The 25,279-nt window shown below is 44.9% G+C and overlaps 1 protein-coding gene across 7 annotated transcripts in view; it reads right to left on the bottom strand.

Moving 5' to 3' along the window:
• Window positions 1–25,279, bottom strand: part of PIKFYVE (phosphoinositide kinase, FYVE-type zinc finger containing) — a 115,103-nt gene that overhangs the window by 72,851 nt on the left and 16,973 nt on the right. For all 7 annotated transcript variants that reach the window (XR_006414887.1, XR_006414888.1, XM_044431786.1 and 4 more), the window contains exons 3-6: window positions 22,438–22,617; window positions 2,583–2,698; window positions 1,522–1,693; window positions 25–232 (exon numbers count right to left, since the gene is read on the bottom strand). Coding sequence is in view for 5 of the 7 variants with exons in the window: in XM_044431786.1 (XP_044287721.1) it covers window positions 25–232; window positions 1,522–1,693; window positions 2,583–2,698; window positions 22,438–22,617 (676 nt within the window). In the remaining 2 variants the exon portion in view is untranslated. The remainder of the gene's footprint in view (window positions 1–24; window positions 233–1,521; window positions 1,694–2,582; window positions 2,699–22,437; window positions 22,618–25,279) is intronic.

Genomic DNA, 25,279 nt, shown 5'->3' with positions numbered 1-25,279 from the left:
ATATAACTACACCCCACTCAGTACCTTTGCCAGGTAAGGTCTTCTTCCAGGAAGAAGTTGCGGCTAGCTTTTCTGCTGCCTACGGGAGTCCGTGGTTCCACAGGATCCAAGATTGACACACAGCTAGCAGAATCAGACAGAACACTCAAGTCTTCCCCAATGGAATTGCCATCTGTGGAGTGTGCGTAGCTTAAGGCTATTTTACGACAGTAAGTGCAAGCCCTGAGGTCACCTGCAAGGAGAACAGAGAAATATCTTGCGCTCTGCAGTGGCAAAGCTGAAAAGCTGACGGTCTAAAACCAAGTCTCTCTTCTGAGACATCTGCCTATAGTCATATTACAGAAACATAGAAACAGAGCGAGTCAGAAGGGGTCTCCCAGACCATCTAGTCTGACCTCCGGCACCAGTCGGCTCCACTCACGACATGCCCGCCATGTGCACGTCCAGCCTATCCTTGAACAACCACACCGATGGGGCCTCAACCACCTCCCGGGGAAGCCCATTCCACACCCTCGGGGTCCTGATTGTCAGGAAGTGCTTCCTGGCATCCAAATGGAACCTTGGCTCCTTGAGCTTTGCTCCGTTGGTGCGCGTTCTGCCTTCCTCTGCAGGGGAGAACAGGTCTCTACCCATCTCCATGTGACATCCCCCCACATACCTGTATGTCGTCAACATATCCCCTCTGAGTCTCCTCTTCTCCAGGCTAAAGAGACCCAGTTCCCTCAGTCTCGCCTCATATGGCATTCCCTGCAAACTGGCCACCAACCTTGTGGCCCAACGCTGAACTGACTCCAACCTGGCTATATCCTTTCTGTAATGAGGGGCCCAAAACTGAACACAATACTCCAGTTGCAGGTGCACCAGAGTCGTGTAGAGTGGTAGTAATACCTCTCTTGATCTAGAAGCCACACTTCTGGCTATGCAACCAAGGGTGGCGTTCGCCTTCTTGACCACCGCATCACACTGCTGACTCATGTTTAGCCTGCAGTCAACCAGCACCCCGAGGTCCCTTTCACAAGTGCTGCTTTCCAGCCACTTGTCCCCTAACCTGTACTTATGACAGCTATTCCTATGCTCCAAGTGCAAGACGTTGCACTTATCCACATTGAATGCCATCCTGTTGTCTCCTGCCCACTTCCATAGTCTGTCCAGATCCTTTTGGATCTGGAGTACCTGCTCCTCAGTTGTGGCCACTGCTCCAGTTTTAGTGTCATCTGCGAATTTGATTGGCAGACTGTTCACCCCTTGTTCCATGTCGTTAATGAAAAGATTAAACAGGATCGGCCCCAGGACAGAGCCCTGGGGGACCCCGCTCGTTACTGGCCTCCATCCTGATGATTTCCCGCTAATGGTTACCTTCTGCTTACGGTCAGTCAACCATGTTGCACATCAGGATGTATGGACTGAAGCAGACCCTTGGGAATACCACCACTGACAATAATCCCATGGTTTGGAAAGGATCTAAAACCAGACCCAGGAGAACTCTTGGAAGGCAGGATGTTCAAGCATGCCGCATCTTACCTGTGTAACCCATAAATTTTCCAGGGATTTCCTGGTTGCAACAACGGCTGCAGAAAATCTGCCCACATAGCCGGCAGTGGTGCCTGCGTCGAAAGGTGGTGAATTTCTCACTGCAGTCATAACATTCTTTACACTGGCTATCTGGCATCCAGTATTGCTTCAGATCACTGTCCTAGGAGTGAGATTAAGTATTCAGACAAGTCACATAGCAAGGCAAGAGAATTACACAGGCTGTTTCTCTCTGGAGCTAAACAATATAATGAGAAATCACAAGGCCACAATCACACTTCTGCAGTCACCAGCAAAATTGCTTTTCCAAGTGGCAGTTCTTCTCAGACCAATTGCCTTTTGGAATATTCTTAGATTACCAATTAAAAGTTTCAAGTGGCAGACTATAAGCTGCTCATTCAATTGGTTTTGACAACATCCGTGACAATTACACTGCAATTACTGGTACAAACACATTTTCTTAGCATAAGCCTTCTTTTAATTCTATTTCAGCTTACAAAAAGGTGGACATGACCTACTCAACTTTTTTAAAAAAATCCCAGATGTAACATTCCAGCTATTAATAAATTACATCAGCTGTCCCCAAGTTATTTTGGTCTACAACTCCCATCAGCCACCATGACTGATGCTCAAGGACATGGAAATTTTAATCCAAAACATCTGAAGATTGGAAAAGGTTGGAGGAAGCCTGTGCTAGATGAAAAAGGAACCAAAAATTACATTTAGTAGGCCCAAAGTTTCTTCCTTCCAATCAGAGGGAGGAACCTGTATATAGCACATTCCAAGAGAAACCAGCCTCATGAGACAGGAACACCTTGAAAACTAAATTGCTGTTATCTGCACTTTCCAAGTGATTAGGTTCATCAAGAGGAAAACAGCATCAGAGATTATTCTAGCTCTCAGTGTACACAAGAAAACTTCTAGCAGGAGTAGGCAGTGCTCTTTAGCCCTCAGTACAGACCCCTGGAACAAAATAGCCCTTGATAGAATCAAAGAGCATGTTGCAGGGCAGCTCCCTTGTACTGAAAGAGGGCACGGAAACCCAGCACTACCTGGCTTTTTCCTTCCATGATTTCTTTGAGACGTTTCAAGACTGTGCTAAGGCTTCTAAGTTGAACAGCTGTCCGAGGATCATGACCGCTGATAGGAGGGTCTTTCCTTCGATTGTCTGAAAATGAAAGACATTCATCATCTTTGGACATATATTTCCTGGGTTATTCATCATCATTCTTTAAAATACAGATAATATAAGTTCAGCACTCCCTTCTTTTAGGGTCAAGAAACATCATTATAATTGTTTCAAGTATAATTCAACCAACTCTGAAGTACACCGGACACAGCACCTTGCTCAACCACAAGCCATTTTGAAAGAAAGGATGCTTTTTTCAGTAATCCTTGAGTTACAGGGAATAGAAGCTACCCCAAAGCATCTCCCAGAGCAAGCAAGATTCAATCATGAGGAACAGTGAGCCCATTTACTTGGAAAAAAGCCTGACCAAAACCAACAGAAACTGCTTCCAAGAAACGCATTTTTAAAAAAATTGCAGACTTCAGATTCAGTCATGAAATATTACTCTGTCTTCAGTGACTGACTTCAGTGAGATGAGTGAAGAAACATTTGGTTCAAAGGGACTTCCGGTTTGGGTCATGGCGGCACGGCTGTGAATACTCTCGCTATCACGCCGGTGTTTGTTTGACAGAGAGCCGTGGGAGGCTCATCTAAGCCCTGTTGGGGCGAAGATTTGATTGTCCGGGCACTCTTCTAATTATGCGGGGCAGTAGCCCCGCTTTTATTGGGAGAGATTCGGGCTTTTCTCAATTGGACAACACAGGGGAGAGATAAAGTTCCCTGCAAGTCATCGACATTCAGACAGTAGCATAGTTAATTAGCTGAAAGTTCATCGGACTGCTGGGTGAGCATTTTTATCTTTTTTTCTTCTATATTACCCGTGAAAGTGCAGCAACAGTGTCTAATTTGGCATAAAGAAGAAAGAAGCCCTTTGATGGAGGGAGGAATTCCCCCCCCCCACGGAGTTTTAAGCGGTGACTGATTTGGGGGAGAGGAGTTGAAGTTCTTTTCAAGAGTTTGAGGCTTGAGAGAAAGACCTTTTTTCTCTAACCTCCCCAAGGGCGAAGAATTAGAATAAATAATTGCTTTGAAATAACGTGACAGAAGATAAAAATTACACTGATCGGCCATTGTCTCTCTTTCTTGGACTCTTGCCAAAAACAATTGGACTCTTGCCAAATTGAAATAGTCATTCTCTTTGCTTAGTAAAAATTGTAAAGAAAGAACGCCCTTTGCTGCCACCCGGTGGCTATTTGGATTTATAGCAAGTATTTTTACTCTCTCCTATATTTTTTCCGCTGCTGTCTTGTAATCTTTGGTGAAAATTACTACCACTACGGAAGAGCTAATGACGACGCTTCTGGCAATACAGGAATCCTTAACAGCTTTGCAAATATCCCAAGAGGCGAAGTTAATACAACAGGAAAACATTTCAATTGAACAAAAAGAATATCTGACAAACTTGATAATTCTATTAAGGAGGCTTTGGTAGATGTACATCTTAAAATTGAACAGAATATACAAAAAATACAACAAGCATATGAAAAATTTAAAACGGTGGACCAAGAAACAAACTTAGCAAAGTCAATAATTAAGTTATCATGGAAGTTGCTTGCTATATTAGAGAGAGAGAATCTATTCTGGTTATCAAAAGAAGGAACATTTCTTACTGGGAACGTTATAAGATACAAACTGGACACAATTTTTAAGGCAGAAGAACTGTATGATTGGCAACCAGAAATACAGACATTGGAAATGAATATTGACTTAAAACAAGCATTACAGCTACTGAAAACAAAGGAAGAAATAGTGAATATTGATTTGCAACAAGAAATACAGACACATCAGAAATGAATGCTGATTTACAACAAGCACTACAGCTACTGAAAACAAAGGAAGAGAGAGGGGGCAGGGGTGTAAAGAAGAAATAAGAATTTTTTTATCTTAAATGGAATGATTTAAATGGGTTGGCATGTTTATATGCGGTATGGAAAGGCTAAGTTACATTATTCTTTTGTCTTTATGTTACCATACTAGAAAATTATTAATGTTGGTGTAGGAAAAGTTGTACTAAGATGGTCTTCTTTTCTCTCTCTCCCTCTCTCTCCCTCTCTCTCTCTCTCTCTTTTTTTTTTTTTACTCATGGAAGCTTCTCTGTATCCAAATGCATTGAATTCTGAAGGGATTATAACACATGATCTAAATTGAGCTAAGAAATATAAGAACAAGGAGTTGATCTTTCTCTTTGTTGGTGACATAAGGTGTAGATACAGTCGAGATATGTTAAAGATTGTAAAGAGTGGGGCTTTTATAAGGAGTTAATAGCATTTGATTAAGTGATGCTTAAGTTAGATGAAACATTAGCAACTTAGTATAAAGAAACTTTGCATAAAATCTATTATAGGTAGCTGCTGTTGTTAGTCGTGAAGTTGTGTCCGACCCATCACGACCCCATGGACAACATTCCTCCAGATCTTCCTGTCCTCCACCATCTCCCACAGTCCACCTAAGCTCACACCAACTGCCTCAGTGGCTCCATCTAGCCACCTCATCCTCTGCCGTCCCCTTCTTCTTTTGCCATCTGTTGTGCCCAACATTAGGCTCTTCTCCAGGGAGTCCTTCCTTCTCATTAGGTGGCCAAAGTATTTGAGTTTCATCTTCAGGATCTGGCCTTCTAAAGAGCAGTCAGGGTTGATCTCCTCTAGGACTGACTGGTTTGATCACCTTGCAGTCCAAGGGACTCACAGGAGTCTCCTCCAGCACTACAACTCAAAGGCCTCAATCCTTCAGCGCTCGGCCTTCCTTATGGTCCAGCTTTCACAGCCATACATTGCAACTGGGAAAACCATAGCCTTGACTATACACACTTTTGTTGGCAGGGTGATGTCTCTGCTTTTTAGTATGCTGTCTAGATTTGCCATAGCTCTCCTCCCCAGGAGCAAGCGTCTTTTAATTTCTTGGCTGCAGTCCCCATCTGCAGTGATCTTGGAGCCCAGGAAAATAAAATCTGTCACTACCTCCATTTCTTCCCCATCTATTTGCCAGGAAGTGAGAGGACCGGATGCCATGATCTTAGTTTTCTTAATGTTGGGTTTCAGGCCAACTTTTGCTCTCTCCCCCTTCACCCGCATCAAGAGGCTCTTTAGTTCCTCTTCATTTTCTGCCATTAGAGTGGTATCATCTGCTTATCTGAGGTTGTTATTTCTCCCAGCAATCTTAATTCCAAGTGGTGATTCATCTAGCCCCGCCTTTCTCATGATCTGCTCTGCATATAAGTTAAACAGGCAGGGCAACAGTATACAGCCTTGCCGAACTCCTTCCTCAATTCTGAACCAATCAGTGGTTCCATGTCCAGTTCTCACTGTTGCTTCTTGACCCGCATACAGGTTTCTCAAGAGACAAATAAGATGGTCAGGTACTCCCATCTCTTTAAGAACTTGCCACAGTTTATTGTGTTCCACACAATCAAAGGCTTTAGCATAGTCAGTGAAACAGAAGTAAATGTTTTTCTGGAACTCCCTAGCTTTCTCCATGATCCAACGTATGTTGGCAATTTGATCTCTAGTTCCTCTCCCTCTTCGAAATCCTGCCTGTGTTTCTGGTAGTTCTCGGTCCACATACTGCTGGTGCCTAGCTTGCAGGATTTTGAGCATCACTTTGCTAGCATGTGAGATGAGTGCAATGGTGCGGTAGTTTGAACATTCTTTGGCATTGCGCTTCTTTGGGATCAGAATGTAAACTGACCTTTTCCAATCCTGTGGCCACAGTTGAGTTTTCCAAATTTGCTGGCATATTGAGTGTAGCACTTTTACTGCATCATCTTTTAAGATTTTGAATAGCTCAGCTGGAATGCAGTCACCTCCACTAGCTTTGTTTTTGCTCAGACTTCCTAAGGCCCATTTGACTTCACATCCCAGGATGTCTGGCTCGAAGTCAGTGACCACCCCATCATGGTTATCAGGGACGTTAAGCTCTTTCTTGTATAGTTCTTCTGTGTAATCTTGCCACCTCTTCTTAATCTCTTCTGCCTCTGTTGGGTCCCTGACATTTTGGTCCTTTATCATGCCCATCTTTGCGTGAAACATTCCCTTCATATCTCCAATTTCTTGAAGAGATCTCTGGTCCTCCCTATTCTATTGTTTTCTTCTATTTCTTTGCACTGTTTATTTAAGAAGGCATTCTTATCTCTTCTAGCTATTCTCTGGAATTCTGCATTCAATTGGGTGTATCTTTCTCTTTCTCCCTTGCCTTTTGCTTCCCTTCTTTCCTCAGCTATTTGTAAAACTTCCTCAGTCAGCCTCAGTATTCTCTTGACAAAATTCTACCAGTCTGTGCCCTGCTTCATTTTGTACTCCAAGGCCAAACTTGCCTGTTATTCTAGTTATCTGTTGGCTTCCTATTTTAGCATTCCAATCCCCCATGATGATAAGGACATCATTTTTTGGTGTTAATTCTAGCAGGTGTTGTAGGCCTTCATAGAACCAGTCAACTTCAGCCTCTTCAGCACCAGTGGTTGGGGCACAGACTTGGACTATTGTGATGTTGAATGGTTTGCCTTGGATTCGAACCGAGATCATTCTGTCATTTTGGAGATTGTATCCTACTGCTTTTCCTACTCTTTTATTGACTATGAAGGCTACTCCATTTCTTCTGAGGGATTCTTGCCCGCAGTAGTATACCTGATGGTCATCTGAATTAAATTCACCCATTCCTGTCCATTTTAGTTCACTGATTCCTAAGATGTTGATGTTCAGTCTTGTCATCTCTTGTTTGACCACATCCAGCTTGCCTTGATTCATGGATTTTACGTTCCAGGTTCCTATGGAGTATAGATCTTTGCAGCATCAGACTCTCCTTTCACCACCAAATATATCTTCAGCCGAGTGTCCTTTCAGCTTTGACCCAGTCGCTTCATTCTTTCTGGCACTACTAGTACTAGCCCTCTGCTCTTCTCCAGTAGCATATTGAACACCTTCCGACCTGAGGGGCTCATCTTCTGGCATCTTATCTTTTTGCCTTTTGGTACTGTCCATGGGGTTTTCATGGCAAAGATACTGGAGTGGGTTATCATTTCCTTCTCCAGTGGATCACCTTTTGTCAGAGTTCTCTGCTATGACCTGTCCGTCTTGGGTGGCCCTGCATGGCATAGCTCATAGCTTCATTGAGTTACGCAAGCCCCTTCGCCATGACAAGGCAGTGATCCATGAAGGAGTAGGTAGGTAGTAGTTGTCACCAATTAGATTAGCTAAGTTGTCTCTAAAGATGTCAAATGGATGTTGGGTATTTAAACATAAAATTGGGTATTTTTATCACATAGAGTAGAGGAAGTGGTACAAAAATCCTTAGTTTCTTAAACCGGAAATTTCTTTTTTAGTAGGCATTATATTGGAGCATTAGTAAATAAGAAATGTATTTGATTTTATTTGTAATCTTTGTGGTGAGGAGTCTATTTGTTTAATATTGAAAAAATGAAGAATTACCCATCGATGAATCGATTAAAAGATCCTGAACTGTGCAGAAATGGTCAGACTGAATTTACCATTGAAGGAGTAAGAAGATATTGTCTTCAATCAAATTTGGAGACTTTTTTCTTTATTATTGGCTAGAGAAATGGGACGTTGCATAGATTTAAACATTTTTTTGAACTTGGCTTAGATTTAAATATGTTCTCAAGTTATTATAAATGAATTTGAATATGACTAAGAAATGTTAAAAAGAAAGAAAAAATGAGTAGGGGGCTGACCCAGTATGTCTGATGTAATTGATGATTGATGTTTTTAGTGTTAGTTTAAATTTTTTTATAAAACTTATTTTTAAAAAAAATTGGTTCAGAAATACAGTTGTGCTAAAGTATTCTAAAGCAGGATGTCTTATTTTATTCTGCATACTAGAATCAGTAATCTGAAAAAATCTAAATGCACAAATGTTTTCTTCAAACACACGAATTCTTCATCCTACAAAACTATATATGAATAAGGATAGTTATTAGGCAAATATGATAGCCTAAAACTACCACCATGTTGGCTAAACACGCATATGAATGAACCTTAAGTTTTACTTTTACCAGAATTATGTTTGTGCAGTATTCAGAGTAAATGAGGGTTTAGCAAAAATATAAGATGCCTGTGTTAGCAGAACTCCTGCTAATGGTACAATACACATCACAAATATCATTGATAAAGAAAAAAAGTACCTTCAAGTACCTGTTACTGACATTCAAGTCTGAAAGTCTTAAATCTTATGAATCCCAGCCATAGGCCCTGGGTCATCCAAACTTTTTTGTTATCGGTTGGGGAATGGGTTGGAAAGAATGAACTTTTAATTGGGAAGATGAAAGTCGATGAACACAGAATGGTTATATTTGATCTGGAATTAGGAGTGAGCAGTAAAGTGGTCAAATTTGCTGATGGCATGAAATTATTTAATATGGTTAAAAGAAAAACAGATTGTGAGGCATTCCAGAGAGGAGAAAAATGTAGAAAGGGCAAGTAAATGATCAAGGGGTTGAAACAATTTCCCTAAGAGGAAATGTTACAACATCTGGCACTGTTTAGCTTAGGAAAGAAACCAAATAAGGAGAGACATGGCAGAGGTGTACAAAATAATGTGTGGTGTGCAGACATACTTCTCCTTCTCCCCCAGTACTAAAGTAATCTGGTGGGAGATTCAGGGCAGGTGAAAAGAAGTATCTCCTCACACAATACACAGTTAAACTAGATGTAGTGATGGCCACCAATCTAGATGGCTTTAAAAGCAGACCGGGCAAATTCATGCAGGAGAAAACTATTGTGGAAACTACTCCAGATGGCTCTATGCTACCTCCAGAATCAGAGGCAGTATGCCTACCTACACCAGTTTTTGGGGAATCTGAAAAGGAGAGTGCTGTTGCATGCATGTCCTGTTTATGGGTTTCCCAGGGGCAGCTGGTTGGTTGTAGTCTGATCCAGCATGGCTCTTCTTATATACTTATATTTAAGAGAAAAAAAACTCATGGATTTTTTTCTTTCTCTCAAGGACTAGGATAAATCAGTTCATTCTAAATAGGAGTGAGAAGAAGGTAGTTCTGGAACTTTTTGGCAGATCTCTGGCTGAGTAGATTGGCAAGGTTTTCTCACTCCCAATTAATAGCAGCAGCAACAAAATAACCCACCCCATCTCTGTGTGTGGCAGGGCCACAAGCACCCTTCAATTTTACCATTCAAATGAATTCCTCAGTTCAATGTTCCTTAATTCCAAAATTATGCCTTTTGCACCAGGCTTGGGTTTGCAGATCTGGGGAGCTCTTGTAAAAAAAAAAAAAAAAAACCCAGCCAGGCTGCTCTCACTCACCTTTAAAGCATGCTGCACACATTTGAAGGGAGGGAGGGAGGGAGGGAGGGAGGGAGGGAAGGGAGGAAGAAGGAAATTAAAAACACAATCCCTGTGATAAGCAGTAGACACAATGGGTACCAGTCACAGAGAGTTATAGCTGCTGGGCTCCCCCACAGCAGCCATAAGCCCAGGTAAAGGCATAAACATTGATACATAGTAAAAGGGAGATGTCACAACACTGAACATGATATGTGCTCAAACTGATGAGTGCAGGGAAGAAGTCTCCAAATGTAAGCATCCAAACAAAAGCTGCAGATACCTGGAAACCTCTTCTAAAGGAATAATATAAACCCACCCACATACTCAAAGAATTTCAGCTGAGAAAACCTCAGGAATTTATTACATGCCTATGCATCCACAGGACAATAATTCATGGAAGTTAGAGGACTTTAAGATCAGAAGTGTCTGTCAAGAGAAAAATTATAGAATGAAAACACTAACTTGCTCTAATTAAGTCATTAAGTTGGTCAAGTCACGTCTGCTTCATGTGGTCCCTTTCTGCAGTGACTAAACTAGAATGGCTTCAGACACAACAATAAAGTTTGTACAAAATTAAGCCATCCAGATATTTTCAATAATCAACGCATTAGTCAATCTGCAGCCAGTCATTAAACCGCCCAACCATGCTACAATGACAACACTCATGAAGAACGTCAAAACTCTTTTACAGTAACTAGTCAGAAAGGATCTGCGTGCTTTCCCACCAGCCTGGTTTTCCCATTCTCACAATCTGGATATAACAGATCCCAAAAGTTGGTGAGCCTCTCTAGCATCCATTATGTTTAAGAGTTGCATCAAGTTTCTTACCAAATATGTAGCTCTCCATTGAACACACATTTTATTTTGCTCTCTCTTGTATAAGAGGAACAAACATGGCTCCTTTGCATGCACTGTTTTATGTACCACTGATGTCAGCAGAAATGCTGGCAGCTCAGACAAGTAGCGGGTGAGTTAACTGTTGCTGTGCGACTGCCAGACTCCTGGCTTTGGAGGGACAGGAAACAGAGTATGCCTTTGTCAGTTGAGGACTGCTGTGCCACATTCTGCACTAGCAGTCATTCTCCAGAAAGGTTTGACTAGCTGGCCGCATCATTTCTTTCCTAGGGTGCAGGGGAATGCTGTGATTTAAAAGGGCATTTTTTATTAGCTAGCAACATGCCTACACTTCACCATGCTTGCTCCTTCCAGCCTGAAGTTTATAGGAACTCCAAACACTTTTCCATTTTTGGTTATATTGACAGAACAAACCTTCAGGGCAGATTCAAGTGAGGAATTATATACCATCTTGGAGCACTTGTAGGAACCTGGTGCAACACAGTCCAAACTCCAAGTTATTTATTTTATTAGAAGCATTTTTGTGCTGCCCTTCAAGCAGATATGCAAAAGTGATTTATCCCCTTCATCCCTCTCTCTTGCAAAACTAAATGAGATCAAAGTGTAAGTACAAACAGGACAGAATAAATTCTGCCTAAAACAGCAGGATTATAACTCTGTCTTTAAAGCTTAGGAAACCAACAGGTCTTTGCTGGCCAAGTCAGCACCAGGCAAACCCCTCGGAGGAGGATGTCCCTTGACTGCAGTGTCATCACAAACCAGCCACCTATCCAGAGTCCCCTGCATTCACCTATGATCCTGGGACACCCCCCAAGAGGCTCTCCACTGAAGATTTTCCTGGGGTAAGCAATCAAGTGCCTACCAGAACTTTGGAGCTGAACTCCCATAATCCTTGACCATTGACCACACTGGCAGGGGCTAATAGGACTTGTGGTCCAAAACACTGGGTGAGCACAAAGTTAGCAAGCATTGCATTCAGGAATATTTGGAGACAGGTAATGCAAGTGGTGCCCGATTTTCCATGTGTACCAAGCTAAAGTATGTATTTTGCTGTACATGTGCGGTATATCACAGAAGTGAGTACACCACTCACATTTTATAAATAATTTATTATAACTTTTCATGTGACAACCCTGAAGAAATGACACTTTGCTACAATGTAAAGTAGTGAGCATACAGCTTGTATAACAGTGTAAATTTGCTGTCCCCTCAAAATAACTCAACACACAGCCATTAATGTCTAATCCGCTGGCAACAAAAGTGAGTACACCCCTAAGTGAAACTGTCCAAATTGGGCCCAAAATGTCAATACTTTGTGTGGCCACCATTATTTTTCAGCACTGCCTTAACCCTCTTGGGCATGGAGTCCACCAGGGCTTCACAGGTTGCCACTGGAGTCCTCTTCCACTCCTCCATGACAACATCACGGAGCTGGTGGATGTTAGAGACCTTGCGCTCCTCCACCTTCCGTTTCAGGATGCCCCACAGATGCTCAATAGGGTTTAGGTCTGGAGACATGCTTGGCCAGTCCATCACCTTTACCTTCAGCTTCTTTAGCAAGGCAGTGGTCGTCTTGGAGGTGCGTTTGGGGTTGTTATCATGTTGGAATACTGCCCTACTGCCCAGTCTCCAAAGGGAGGGGATCATCCTCTGCTTCAGTATGTCACAGTACATGCTGGCATTCATGGTTCCCTCAATGAACTGTAGCTCCCCAGTGCCGGCAGCACTCATGCAGCCCCAGACCATGACACTCCCACCACCATGTTTGACTGTAGGCAAGACACACTTGTCTTTGTACTCCTTACTTGGTTGGCACCACACACGCTTGACACCATCTGAACCAAATAAGTTTATATTGGTCTCATCAGATAACAGGACATGGTTCCACTAATCCATGTCCTCAGTCTGCTTGTCTTCAGCAAACTGTTGTGGGTTTTCTTGTGCATCATCTTTAGAAAAGCCTTCCTTCTGGGACGACAGCCCTGCAGACCAATTTGATGCAGTGTGTGGCATATGGTCTGAGCACTGACAGGCTGACCCACCACCCCTTCAACCTCTGCAGCAATGCTGGCAGCACTCATACGTCTATTTCCCAAAGCCAACCTCTGGATATGACGCTGAGCACGTGCACTCAACTTCTTTGGTCAACCATGGTGAGACCTGTTCCAAGTGGAACCTGTCCTGTTAGACCGCTGTATGGTCTTGGCCACTGTGCTGCAGCTCAATTTCAGGGTCTTGGCAATCTTCTTATAGCCTAGGCCATCTTTTTTTCTTTTTTTCAGATCCTCAGAGCTACAATTCTTTTTTTCAGATCTTCAGAGAGTTCTTTGCCATGAGGTGCTATGTTGAACTTCCAGTGACCAGTATGAGAGAGTGAGAGTGATAACACCAAATTTAACACACCTGCTCCCCATTCACACCTGAGACCTTGTAACACTAACATAGAAACAGAGCGAGTCAGAAGGGGCCTCCTGGGCCATCTAATCTGACCTCCGGCACCAGCTGGTTAATGAGTCACATGACACCAGGGAGGGAAAATGGCTAATAATGCCCAGTTTGGACAGTTTCACTTAGAGGTGTACTCACTTTTGTTCCCAGTGGTTTAGACATTAATGGCTGTGTGTTATTTTGAGGGGACAGCAAATTTACACTGTTATACAAGCTGTATACTCACTACTTTACATTGTAGCAAAGTGTCATTTCTTCAGGGTTGTCACATGAAAAGATTTAATAAAATATTTACAACATGTGAGGGGTGTACTCACTTCTGTGATATTCTGTATATATGGCAAGGCAGAAACATACACATTCATCTTACAAAGTTGTACAAATACAATTGTCCTTCATAGAAACAATACTGCCACTCAGACTCTTTAGAAAGCTCAGTTCCTCTTGCTTTAATGGTGCAATCTTATGCACCTTTAGGCATGCTGGCTGGGAAATGCTGGGAGTTGTGCTTAGACAGGAAAGACATCCAACACCTAGGATTGCACCCTACATTTTCTAGATCAGTTTTACCTGGTGCTTTAAACTACAACTCCCAAAGTTCTCACAGTAGCCATGCTGTCTGGGGTCCAAGCTGAAGCCTAACACATCTGGAAGCACCAGGTTGGGGTAGGCTCTTCTAAATCCTTTGTCATTCTCCTCTACAGCCTTCTGTGTTTGTGTCTTCCACAGATGTAAAATATAGAAAAACTTTAGATTCCCAAGGGCCAGTAAAAGAGCAATCCTACAGTGACTGCAGAGCACCTGAGGGGCCAAGGAGAACCTGTATACCTATATCTGAGGTCAGAGTCAGGACTCCAGCCTCAGAGCTATGAATTGGAGCATCAACACCCCTCCCTATCACAGCCAGCTATTCTCCGAGGTCAGAAAAACAACTGAAGAAGTCAGGTTACAAGTTATCCTGATGCCTCTTCAGCCTCTTTCTGTCCCGCTCCAAAAAGTTCCAGCTAGACAGAAAAGAAAGCCTGTCTAGCAGAAAATGCAGGTCAGGGAGACCGGGAGGCAAAGATCACCTCTGTTGTGCCTTCTGCTTTGAACTGGATGAATGGAAGCCTCCAGGTTCAGGGTCTACAGTCATATCCACAGCAAAAGAATAAGGCACTCATTTTAAGTCAAATTAAAATTAAAATTAATTTTAATTTATTTTAGGTCACTAATTTTCTCAAGAACAAGGAAGATAATTTAACATCTTTTATTTCCTATACTGAAATCCTTATCATATCTTTCATTCCAAGTCCCCTGGTGACCTTTCATATCAATGGGAAAATAGCAGTTTAACATATTCTTTTGTTTTGCCTATGCAGAAGTAGAGTGGGGAAGCAGACAACATTTTGTTGCAGCAATCCTTCTGATTCTCCATGAAGTATGGAGCATCCTGCCACAGGGAACTGTAGCTGCCACTTCCCATCCTGTTCTTTCTCTTGCATGCAGCACTGAACATTTGTAAGGGAACAGCAATCCTGTTGATATTTAAAATGCAATGTTTCTAGTTCTATTGCATACCCAGATCTCAGTGCAGAGGCATTTGGGATCAACCGGGTAGTGGGGAGCTCACCACATTGTTGCATTTATGCCATTTTGCATAATGAACTCTCACAGCACAAAAGAATGTGCACAGTGTCTAAAACCAACAATGCAAGGGCACTGAGCCCAGTGCCCGCACGGCCCTTATGTAATCGCTCTCAAAGCAGTTAAAATTAAGATGGCATGACAGTGCCTGTCCCACAGTGCCCCAACCCCAAAGAAATAAAAACAGGATTAGTATTAGGAACAGCATGACTATTGTCACTCCTGTTCAGAACAAGCAACTCTCGCCTGACCACAAGAAGCAGGTGTGTGACACCAAGTTCGTAAATGTTTTCATGACTGCATTTTCCCCTATTTCTAAAAAAAAGTGTTTCATAAGTCGAACTGTGGAACGGGGAGATGACCAGGGCTGTAGACACGATCGCTCCTAAGCGCCCTCTCCCACCGGGCAGAGCCCGCTCTTCCCCTTGGTATACTCCTGAACTGAGGGCGATGAAGCAGGTTGGGAGACGGCTAGAGCGTAGGTGGAGGAAATCACGGGATGAATCTGACCGAACACACTTAAGAGCCCACTATCGGGCCTATGCTGTGGCGGTGAGGGCGGCGAAAAACAGATTTTTTTCCGCTTCCATTGCCTCCTCACAATGCCGTCCGGCAGAGCTCTTTCGAGTGGTGCAAGGCCTGGTCCGTCCAGGTCCGAAAGAAGATCTGATTCCACCCTCAAAGGCCCGCTGTGACGACTTTGCCAGGCATTTCAGGGAGAAAATCGCTCAGATTCGTCACGAGCTGGATTCCACTATTGAGTCAGAGGTCTTAAGGGAGACACCGATGCTACCGTCTGGTCCAGAATTATTGGATGAATTTCAGTTACTGCGGCCCGATGATGTGGACAAGGTGCTTGGACGAGCACGTCCCACCACTTGCCTTTTGGACCCTTGCCCGTCTTGGTTAATAAAGGATTCCAAGCACGGGATCGGAACCTGGATCTTGGAAGTGGTTAACGCTTCTCTGAGGGAGGGTCAGGTGCCTGCCCCTTTAAAGGAGGCGGTAGTCCGACCGGTCCTGAAGAAGGCGTCACTGGATCCAGAGATGGCCACTAATTATAGACCAGTGGCCAACATCCCGTTTCTGGGCAAGGTGTTAGAGCGAGTGGTGGCGGGACAACTCCAAGCACTCTTGGATGAAACTGATTATCTGGACCCATTTCAGTCCGGCTTCAGACCCGGGTACGGTACTGAATCTGCCTTGGTCGCCCTGTACGATGACCTGTGCAGGGAGAAGGACAGGGGGAGTGCGTCCCTGTTGGTTCTCCTGGACCTCTCAGCGGCTTTCGATACCATCGACCATGGTATCCTTCTGGATAGGCTTGCGGGATTGGGGGTCGGAGGCACTGCTTTGCAGTGGTTCCGCTCCTATCTCAATGGCCGGTTCCAGAAGGTGGTGCTGGGGGACTATGGCTCTGCACCATGGCAGCTATGCCATGGAGTACCGCAGGGGTCCATTTTGTCCCCCTTGCTGTTTAACATCTACATGAAACCGCTGGGAGAGGTCATCAGGAGGTGTGGGCTGTGGAATCACCAGTACGCTGATGATACCCAGCTCTACCTCTCGTTTTCCACCAATCCAGGTGAGGCAGTGGCTGTACTGAACCGGTGCCTGGCCGAGGTAATGGGCTGGATGAGGGCCAATAAACTGAAGCTCAATCCAGACAAGACGGAGGTCCTGTTGGTAGGCGGTTCCGGCTTCGGAGAAGGTGAATTGAACCTTGTCCTGAACGGGGTTGCACTCCCTCCTAGGGATAAGGTCCGCAGCTTGGGAGTGCTCCTCGACCCGGAGCTTTCACTCGAAGCTCAGGTAACAGCAGCGGCGAGGAGCGCTTTCCTCCAGCTTCGGCTGATTCATCAGCTGCGCCCCTATCTGGAGTACGACAGCCTCGCAACAGTGACTCATGCACTGGTGACTTCCCGTCTTGACTTCTGTAACACGCTCTACGTGGGACTGCCCTTGAAGACGGTCCGGATACTTCAATTGGTTCAAAATAGAGCTGCCAGGCTGCTGACGGGAACTGGACGTTATGCTCACATGACTCCAGATCTCCGTCAGCTTCACTGGCTTCCCATTGAAGTCCGGGCCCAATTCAAGGTGTTGGTGATGACCTATAAAGCCCTAAACGGCTTGGGTCCTGGTTACCTGAAGGAGCGCTTACGTCCATATATGCCCAGCCGCCCCTTGAGATCAGCAGGAGAGGCCCTCCTCCGGGAGCCCTCAGTGAAGGAAATTAGGAGGGTGGCTACTCGGAGGAGGGCTTTCTCAGCGGTGGCGCCTAAGTTATGGAATGCGCTCCCCAGAGAGGTCCGCCTGGCGCCGTCGTTATTTGTTTTTCGGCGCCAGGCGAAGACCTTTTTATTTATGCAGCATTTTAAATGTTAATATTATTGAATTTTATTCGGCCAGGGCGGCTTATTTTATTTTACTGTATTTATTTTATTTTACTGTATATATTTTAATTGTCATTGTTTTAATGTACTTTGTATCTGATGTTGTAAGCCGCCTCGAGGCCTTGGCAAGGGGTGGCATAGAAATGTTTTAATAAATAAATAAATAAAATAAGGTAAGTAACAATGAATAGACACAAAACCAATCAACTGGACAATGTCAAGGTTGAAATTACCTTTTAGATGGCCATCATAGAAAGCATCTCCCTATAACTCTATAATTTATCAATGCTAAGATTAGTCACAGGTAACATGTTCCGCTACTATAAAAGTAGGGACAGACTGCCTGCAGGAAGAATCTTCAGACAGCTAAAGCTAATGTGGGGGTCTCTGTGCACTTTACTGGATGCTGTGGCAGACCCTCTAAAATGTGTGCAAGATGCAATGCGGTGGCTGGAACATCCTCTTGAAAGAAAATGCCGACTTCCCTGAGCCATGTGAAAAGGATGTGGTGCTGTGCCAAGGGAGCATCCAGGTCAGCTACTTCTAGCCACTTCATTTAGGAGAATTACTCCTGCACAAGCCATGCTCTGCCCACCCCCCCTTGCACACCACTCTGAGAGCTTTTTGCTCAAAGAACAGTATACAAAAGTTTTAAAAAAACAAACAAGGAGCACTGATGCACCTGAAGTGCCTAATTCCATTGCAGATAAGCTCAGGGGTGGGGGACATGTCAGTGGAGCATTCACAATAGGAACAGGAACAACAGGTGCCAACATCTTGTATCTGAGAGCTCTTACTGCCAGTGAAGATGATCCTTTTGCTTCTGATGAGTCAACTTTTTCAGCTATTACCAATTTAAAACAAACAAAGCCATGTTAATGCAGCAAGATTCTAAGCTGTTGCCCAGGAGAATCACAAGGAAAGGGTTAAGAAATAATGGCAGCATACCCCCATGTGGTGCACTTAGGACCGGGGAAAAAGAGGAATGCTTTCAGACTATGTCTGGCATGGTCTGTATTGAGAATTGCTAAAGACCTTTAAGAGTGTATTTGTCTTGAGTCCAGCATTCCTGAAGTCCAGCAGTAGTAAGAAAACTGGTGATGTTGCGAGCATGTGCCACTTTTTGGCCACTGCAAAAGTCTTAGGAAAATCCTGGATATTCACAGAGAAAAAGGGAGGAATGTTCACCAAGAACTCATGAAAGAAACGCCAGTTTCTTTGCCCACCTGCAGTCAGGGTCTTGGATCATTCAACAAGCCAAGGTAAACCCAAATATGGCTCAGCACGGCTTCTCTGTCCCAGTAATCTCCCTAAAGATGCAGCACGTGCAGCCCTGTGGCCTAGTTCTCAATAAACAGGGCGAGGCAACTCTGTCTCTGCACCATCCAAGTTTATGCTGCAGGTTGAAGCTCAGATGACTGGATGCTCAAATAACCAGTTCTCTGCACACTAAAAACTATTACATCAGGGAAAGGTTTTAAGTCCACATTCTACCAGCAAGCCAAGGGGATGGTCAGGAGCAGAGCAATGCAGCTCCCCTGGTGGCCTGACAAGGAAGACAGCTTGGGCCACTTGACAAGTACTTGCAGGAATGTTATCAGGTGTGAGGGCACTTCCAGGATTAGGACCAGAGCAATGGAGCAGACTCGCTGGGAACCACAGGAGGATCCAGGAATGGCTTCTCAGTCCCACCCAGGTTCGCATTCCTGATCTGACGGCTGCCTCCCACTCTGCCATGTCTTTACTCCTGCCTCTTCCTGAATCCTCCTTTACCTCTGAACACACCACATCTCATTGGCATTAGACCCTCTCTTCACCCTGACTCTGCCTTCAGCCCTGGTCTTGGGGTTTCACCTGCCACCTACATCCTGGAGCTGACAGGAATTTAAGTTTTCTGTTTTATTCATCTATTTATGTCACTGATTCATTTTATTTCTATGCCACTGCATAGCCAAGGTACTCTGGGTGGTTAAAAACTCCTCCTAAGGCAGGACCATAATACAATAAAACCCCATAACCATTTTCTAAAATATAAAATTTAAAAGTAATTTTAAAACAAAATGTAAAAAACTAATTTGATGGAGAAAACAGCATTTGACACAAAATGTACCAGGTACAAAATATACATTTGACATGGGTGACTCCAACAAGCTATTAAACATCCTCTAATATCAACCTAGACGGATAGCTTAATCTGAAGCTGAAAGGCTAACAAAGTTGGTGCTGGCAAATCTCAGTGGGGAGGTCATTCCACAGTTGTGGGGCCACCACTGAGAAGCTGAGCCCTTTGTTATCATCTTCTAAGCCTCCCTCAGGGATGGCACCTGAAGAAAGGCCTCATATATTGTTTGTAGTGGCCAGAGATTATTATGGTTTGAGAAAGTGTTCTGTTAAGTACTGCAGTGCCACGCTGTAAGCAGGACAGAACTGCTCTTATAATTTCAGACTTTCTAGTCCTGCTTACCAGCCTGGCTGCCATGTTTTGCACAAGCTGTAGCTTCTACACAGGCTTCAAGGGCAGACTCACATAGAGGGTGTTGCAGCAATCTAATTTAGAGTATACCAGAGCAGCTGTTACTGAAACAGGGGTGCTTCTGGACCACCATCCAAACCTGGTAGAAGGCACTTGGTGCCACTGAAACCACCTGAGCCTCAAGTGACAGAGAAGGCTCAAGGAAGACCCCCAAGCAATGAACCTGCTCCTTCAAGGGGAGTGAAATCCCACCCAGAACAGGTTGAGTACCCTCCGTTTGGCCAGAGGAACCACCTATCTCATCTGGACTGAGCTTCACCTTGATGGGGATGAAAAGGAAAAACAGGGTTGCATGGCATCAGCATACTGATGGTAACACATCCTAAATTTCAGATGAGAGGTTTCACATAGCATGGGGGACAAACCAACTCCTGAAAAACCCCATGAGGATGAGCAATATTCCTTGAGCTCCACCTTCTGGAGCTGGCCCTCCAAGCAGGAGTAAAGCCGCTGCAATGCAAACTCACACACACATTTTCTAGAGGCAACTAAGAGGAAGGACCAGACTGGATCGTTTGAAGGCTGGTCAGAGAAAACCCACACAGCGTTCAGCTATAAGGAAGCCATTGCAAGACTGTTGGTTCACATGCAGGGAGAGCAAGTGAATTCAATGGGCTGGGAGAACCATTTGTATTAAAATGATTTAGAATAAGTGGGGCAAGAGCACACAGAACTTAAAAATAGAATACAATCCTTTAACAGAACAATCCTATACACATTTAGGCAGAAAAAGGCCTAAAACTTCCAGCACACCCCAGTCAGCATAGCTACTCCAAAAAAGTAACCATTGTCAAGCAATCTCAATTCCTGCTGGCCTATCGAGTCCAAGGTGGCAGAACAGGAATTCATCCAGAAGTTTCATCATGCAAACCAAGGCTTAGAAAGAGACGATGGGGTGATTTCATTATAAAGACTATGTGAGTAAGCAAACATTTTCTCACTGGCATCTTTTGCTGACTCTCCATGAATAAAACTCGAGCATAATCATTGCCTTCTGCTGCCTGCTTCCAGTGTTGCACTTCTAATATCTGAAAAGGTTGGTTGTAACCTATGAATGTATATTCTGCACTAAAGTCTCAATTTAAACCACCTTCCACTCAGAAGTATCATACTCTCTCTGTTCTGGAAACGCAGTCCTGCCCATAAGTACTGAAGGAATTCAGGTTCCAATTTGGGATTAAGAACTTGACCTTTAAAAGGGAGACTTTAGAAAGCTCTGTAATGAAAGTTTTGTTCTAGATGGGGAATCCAAGTATTTCCGAGTGACAGCAGTGCCCCCTAGTGGCTGTTTGTCACTAAAGAAGCCAACTCTGTTATTTGAATGTTCCGTATTTTTCACCAATAGGCTACATGCCTGAGACTAATAATCTAAAATAATAATAAAGCTAGCTACTTTAGCATGATTGCTTTCCCTGGCTAAGGTCAACATAATTTTTCCCCTTTTCTTTTTTTGGTACTGTACTTAACAGATTGTCCAGGGCTAATTCAACAAAGAAAGCAGCACAAATGCATTTAATCCTCTTTCCCATGGCATATATAGGGATAAACGTCCCCTTGTAGAGATTTACTCTGTGGAGAGAAAAAAGTACAGGCACCTTCAGCATCTCAGTATTGCCTACCACCCCCAAAAAGGAGAAAGCAGCTTGAGGGAGCAGTATAAAACAGGAAAATGGTTCAGAGGAAGAGGCAAATGCCCTGCCTTGTCTACCTCTGCCCCAAACAAGTTAGCAGCTGCCCAATCCCCACTGCTGTGGATGCATTCAACTCAAAGTAAATCATGCATGGCTCAGTGTCACTCCAGTTTGTCACTGACAACAAATCTGCCAGTCTCTCAGCAAAGCTGGCTCAAGACTCCTAAGAAAAGTGGGGGCAGCTCATGCCAAAGCACAGTTTGAACTTTAGCTTTGGCAACTGTTGAATTTTAATCTAGGTCAGCCATGGCCCCCTTACGTAACCTTGGAATCTGGCACCCCTAGGCCTTTCCTTGTGTTAGGGACGCAGCCTCAGGAACTAAGGAATATGCATGCCCACAAGAGGACTACAGAATACTGAACAAAGGAGCTTGGAATGGTCTCAGATTCAAAATCCAACATCACCCTTTTATTATCATTGAAAATAACAGCTTTCATCTTCAACTAGGTTTTAATGATATGTGGAAATTTGCATCTACATAGCTCGTTTCTGCTATACCTGAGAACCAAGAAGTGGTTGACCACAGGACTTCCATACCCACAGATTTTACTGCTACTCTTACATTATAGTCTGTCCAGCTGCTCTCATGGGCAAACTCCCCTCCCCTCCCACTTCCCACATTTTTAATAGCCATCTCCATAACAGAAGGCAGATAGAAGACAAAGCTGAACTTAACATTTTAAGTTAGGCACATTTTTAGACAACCCACACAGAGTAACAAAACAAAGCAACAGGAAACATAGGCAAGATTTCCTACTTGCTTATATTTATTGCTAAAAGAACCCTGAGTTTTCAAGTTGCTACATATAAGATAAAATTATATATTTTTGAGCACAGAGCATCTCTTGAACAGAATATTTTAACATCTCTGATTGTGCGTGTGTGCATGAGCACCTTTAAGCACAGACATCACCCCCTTTCAAGACTAGATCTTTTACCTAAAGTTGCAGAAGATCTTCTCTCCCCAGAAGGCTGTGATTTTTTGTAAGCTACAGGTGAGGATCTTTGTGAGTGGGACCTCAATGAATGTTGGGGACTTGACCAATTTGCATTCACTGTCTGTTGGTCACCCTGTCCAGTCTCTGTTCTCTCTGCAGAGGATGCAATTCGGCTATCATCTAAAAAGAACAAACAGTCTGATTAAGATTCAGAAATGTGAACTGAAAAATATATACAATTTTCTATTATTCTCAAATAAATAATTTAGTTTTGAATTTGTTCACATACCAAGAGGTAGATTTAAAATGGAAATGAGGTAAAGAGTCCATGGACAAACTGACTTTCTTGGAATACTTGTGCATCACTTTGGGTTAAATAAATGCAAATAATGTTATGGTTTGCATGTAATGTCCAAGCAGGCACACTGCTTGCACTGCACCCACCTCCTCCCCTTCCCTGAACAAGCCATGCTTGAGTCTCTCATGGGCTATGCAACATAAAAATTTGGACAATGGTTGACCCAACAACAAACTATGGTTTGCACATCATGTTGCACAACTTATGAAGAAGCTGATCAATATTTGTGTGCTCACGTAGAAGAGCCCCATCAAACTGATAAGGGGACTGATAAGGCCGCGCTCAGCCACTGCAAGCCCTTTTGGCTCTGGCCTCTTGGCAGAGCAGCAGAGGCACAGGCTGGGAGAGAGGGCTGAGTGGCCAGGGGACTGGCGAAAGCAAGGCAGGAGCTGGGCAGGGGAGCAGAGGGCCAGGAGCAGCGGAGAGGGAGGGGGCGGGGCCAGAGAGGCTAGAGCAGCCAGGAGGAAGCCGACAGGTGGGGCCACCGGCCTGAGGGACTGATAAAGCTGCGCTCAGTCACTGCCAGCCTTTTAGCTCTTGCCTTTTGGCGTCATCCCTTGTCTGCGTCCCTTAGCTGTGGCCCGGGCTGTCTGCGGTCTCCCTTCCCTGGGACGCAGAGGGTTGTTTTTTTTTTTTTTTTGGCTTTGTTTTTCCCCCCTCCTTCCTTCCTTCCTTCCTTCCTTCCTTCCTTCCTTCCTTCCTTCCTTCCTTTTGTTTTTTGGTGCTGTGCTGTGCTTTGTTTTTTCCTCCAATTTAAATTTAAGTTTATTTTATAAATTTAGGTTTATTTTATCCTTGTGTGTGAGTTTTTGTCTGGGGGAACTGGGCTAGTGAGAGGAACTGCAGGACAGACAAGGCAGGGGAACAAGGTAAGGTCTCGGAAGGGATCCCAATGGCAGACCAGGAGATGGCCTTGGCGGGAGTCACGGGTGTTGCTGTCCGCTGCGACAGCTGCGACATGTTCGCCCTTCTCCCCCAAGAGAGGCAGGGTTACACTTGCCCTCGGCGCAAGCTGGTGACCCTGTTAGAGGAGAAGTTGAGGTGCCTGAGAGCTGAGAGAGCTCTCCAGGCCCCCCGGGAGCAGCCCCCCTCTGGACAGAGAGTTGAGGGAGAGGCCACGGCAGGAGCAGCTGTGGAGACATGGAGGCATGTCACCCACAGGAGGAGGAGGCCAGCACAGCCTCCTCCTTCTCCTGGCACCAATCTGGAGCTGGGAAACAGGTTCTCTCCACTTGCGGAGGCTGGGGCTGATGAGGCCTCGGGGGACCAGCAGGACCCCCAGTCTGGGACGACAAGTGGCAAGGGGGCTGCTGCAGGCGAGGCGAGGGCCAGGGCACGGCCGCCCACCACCACCAGGAAGACACGGCGGCGGGTGATTGTTGCTGGGGACTCCCTGCTGAGGGGCACTGAGGCAATGGTGTGCCGCCCCAACCTGGAGACAAGAGAGGTTTGCTGCCTGCCGGGCACACGCATCCAGCATGGGAAGGACAGAGTGAAGCGTCTTGTTCGCTCCGGGGGTCACCAGCTGCTCCTGGTGATCCATGCGGGCACAAATGACGTGGCCATGCAGGGTTTAGTCGGGATCACCAGGGACTTCGAGGCCCTGGGGAAGAAACTCAAGGAGCTAAAGATCCAAGTGGCCTTCTTGTCAATTTTACCGGTTCAGGGATTTGGGCCAGGCAGGGACAGGAGGGTCGCCAGGGTGAACGACTGGCTTAGGGTGTGGTGCCAGAAGGAACGCTTCGGGTTCCTTGACAACGGCACTCGATTTCTTGCACTCGATGGACTTCTGGCAAGGGACGGGTTACACCTCACGAGGATGGGGAAAAGGTCCTTTGGAGCTGCTCTAGCGAGCTTCGTCCGGAAGACTTTAAACTGAGCTGGCGGGGGGGGGGGTCTGGCCCCCCAGAAACGTGTCTGCACTGGACAAGTGTGGGGGGAGGATCAGGGCTCTGGGAGCAGGGTTTTAGAGGTATTGCAGGGACTGACAGGACTCCTTCAGAGAGGGGCCAGGTATCAGGGAGGATGGGAGGAAGGAGGAGGCTGGGGGCTCCAAGGAAAGGAAGCGGTGGGAAGGAGTTGAGGTGCATGTACACCAATGCTAGGAGCATGGGTAATAAGCAGGAAGAGCTTGAAGCTCTCCAGGGAATAGGAGGGTATGACCTGGTGGGAATCACAGAAACTTGGTGGGATGAAAGGCAAGTCTGGAATGTGAACATAGAGGGGTATCACCTTTTTAGAAAGGACAGGAAGGGAAAGAGGAGTGGGGGAGTTGCTTTATACATCAGGGAAGGGATAGGATGCAGTGAGATAGAATGCAGCACAGATGGGGATTCGGTAGAGGCAGTCTGGGTGAAACTTAGGGGTTTTGACAGGGAAAGGGACCTTACAGTGGGGGTATGTTATCGCCCTCCAGGTCAACTTGAGACCTTGGATGATGTCCTGACAGGCCAGATTCTAAGGATATCTCGGGGGAGAGACACA

This window comes from Varanus komodoensis, unplaced genomic scaffold (assembly GCF_004798865.1).
Source record: "Varanus komodoensis strain SLA01 unplaced genomic scaffold, ASM479886v1 scaffold23, whole genome shotgun sequence".
Classification (NCBI taxonomy): Eukaryota; Metazoa; Chordata; class Lepidosauria; order Squamata; family Varanidae; genus Varanus; species Varanus komodoensis.
This window is presented reverse-complemented; position numbering and strand designations above follow the sequence as displayed.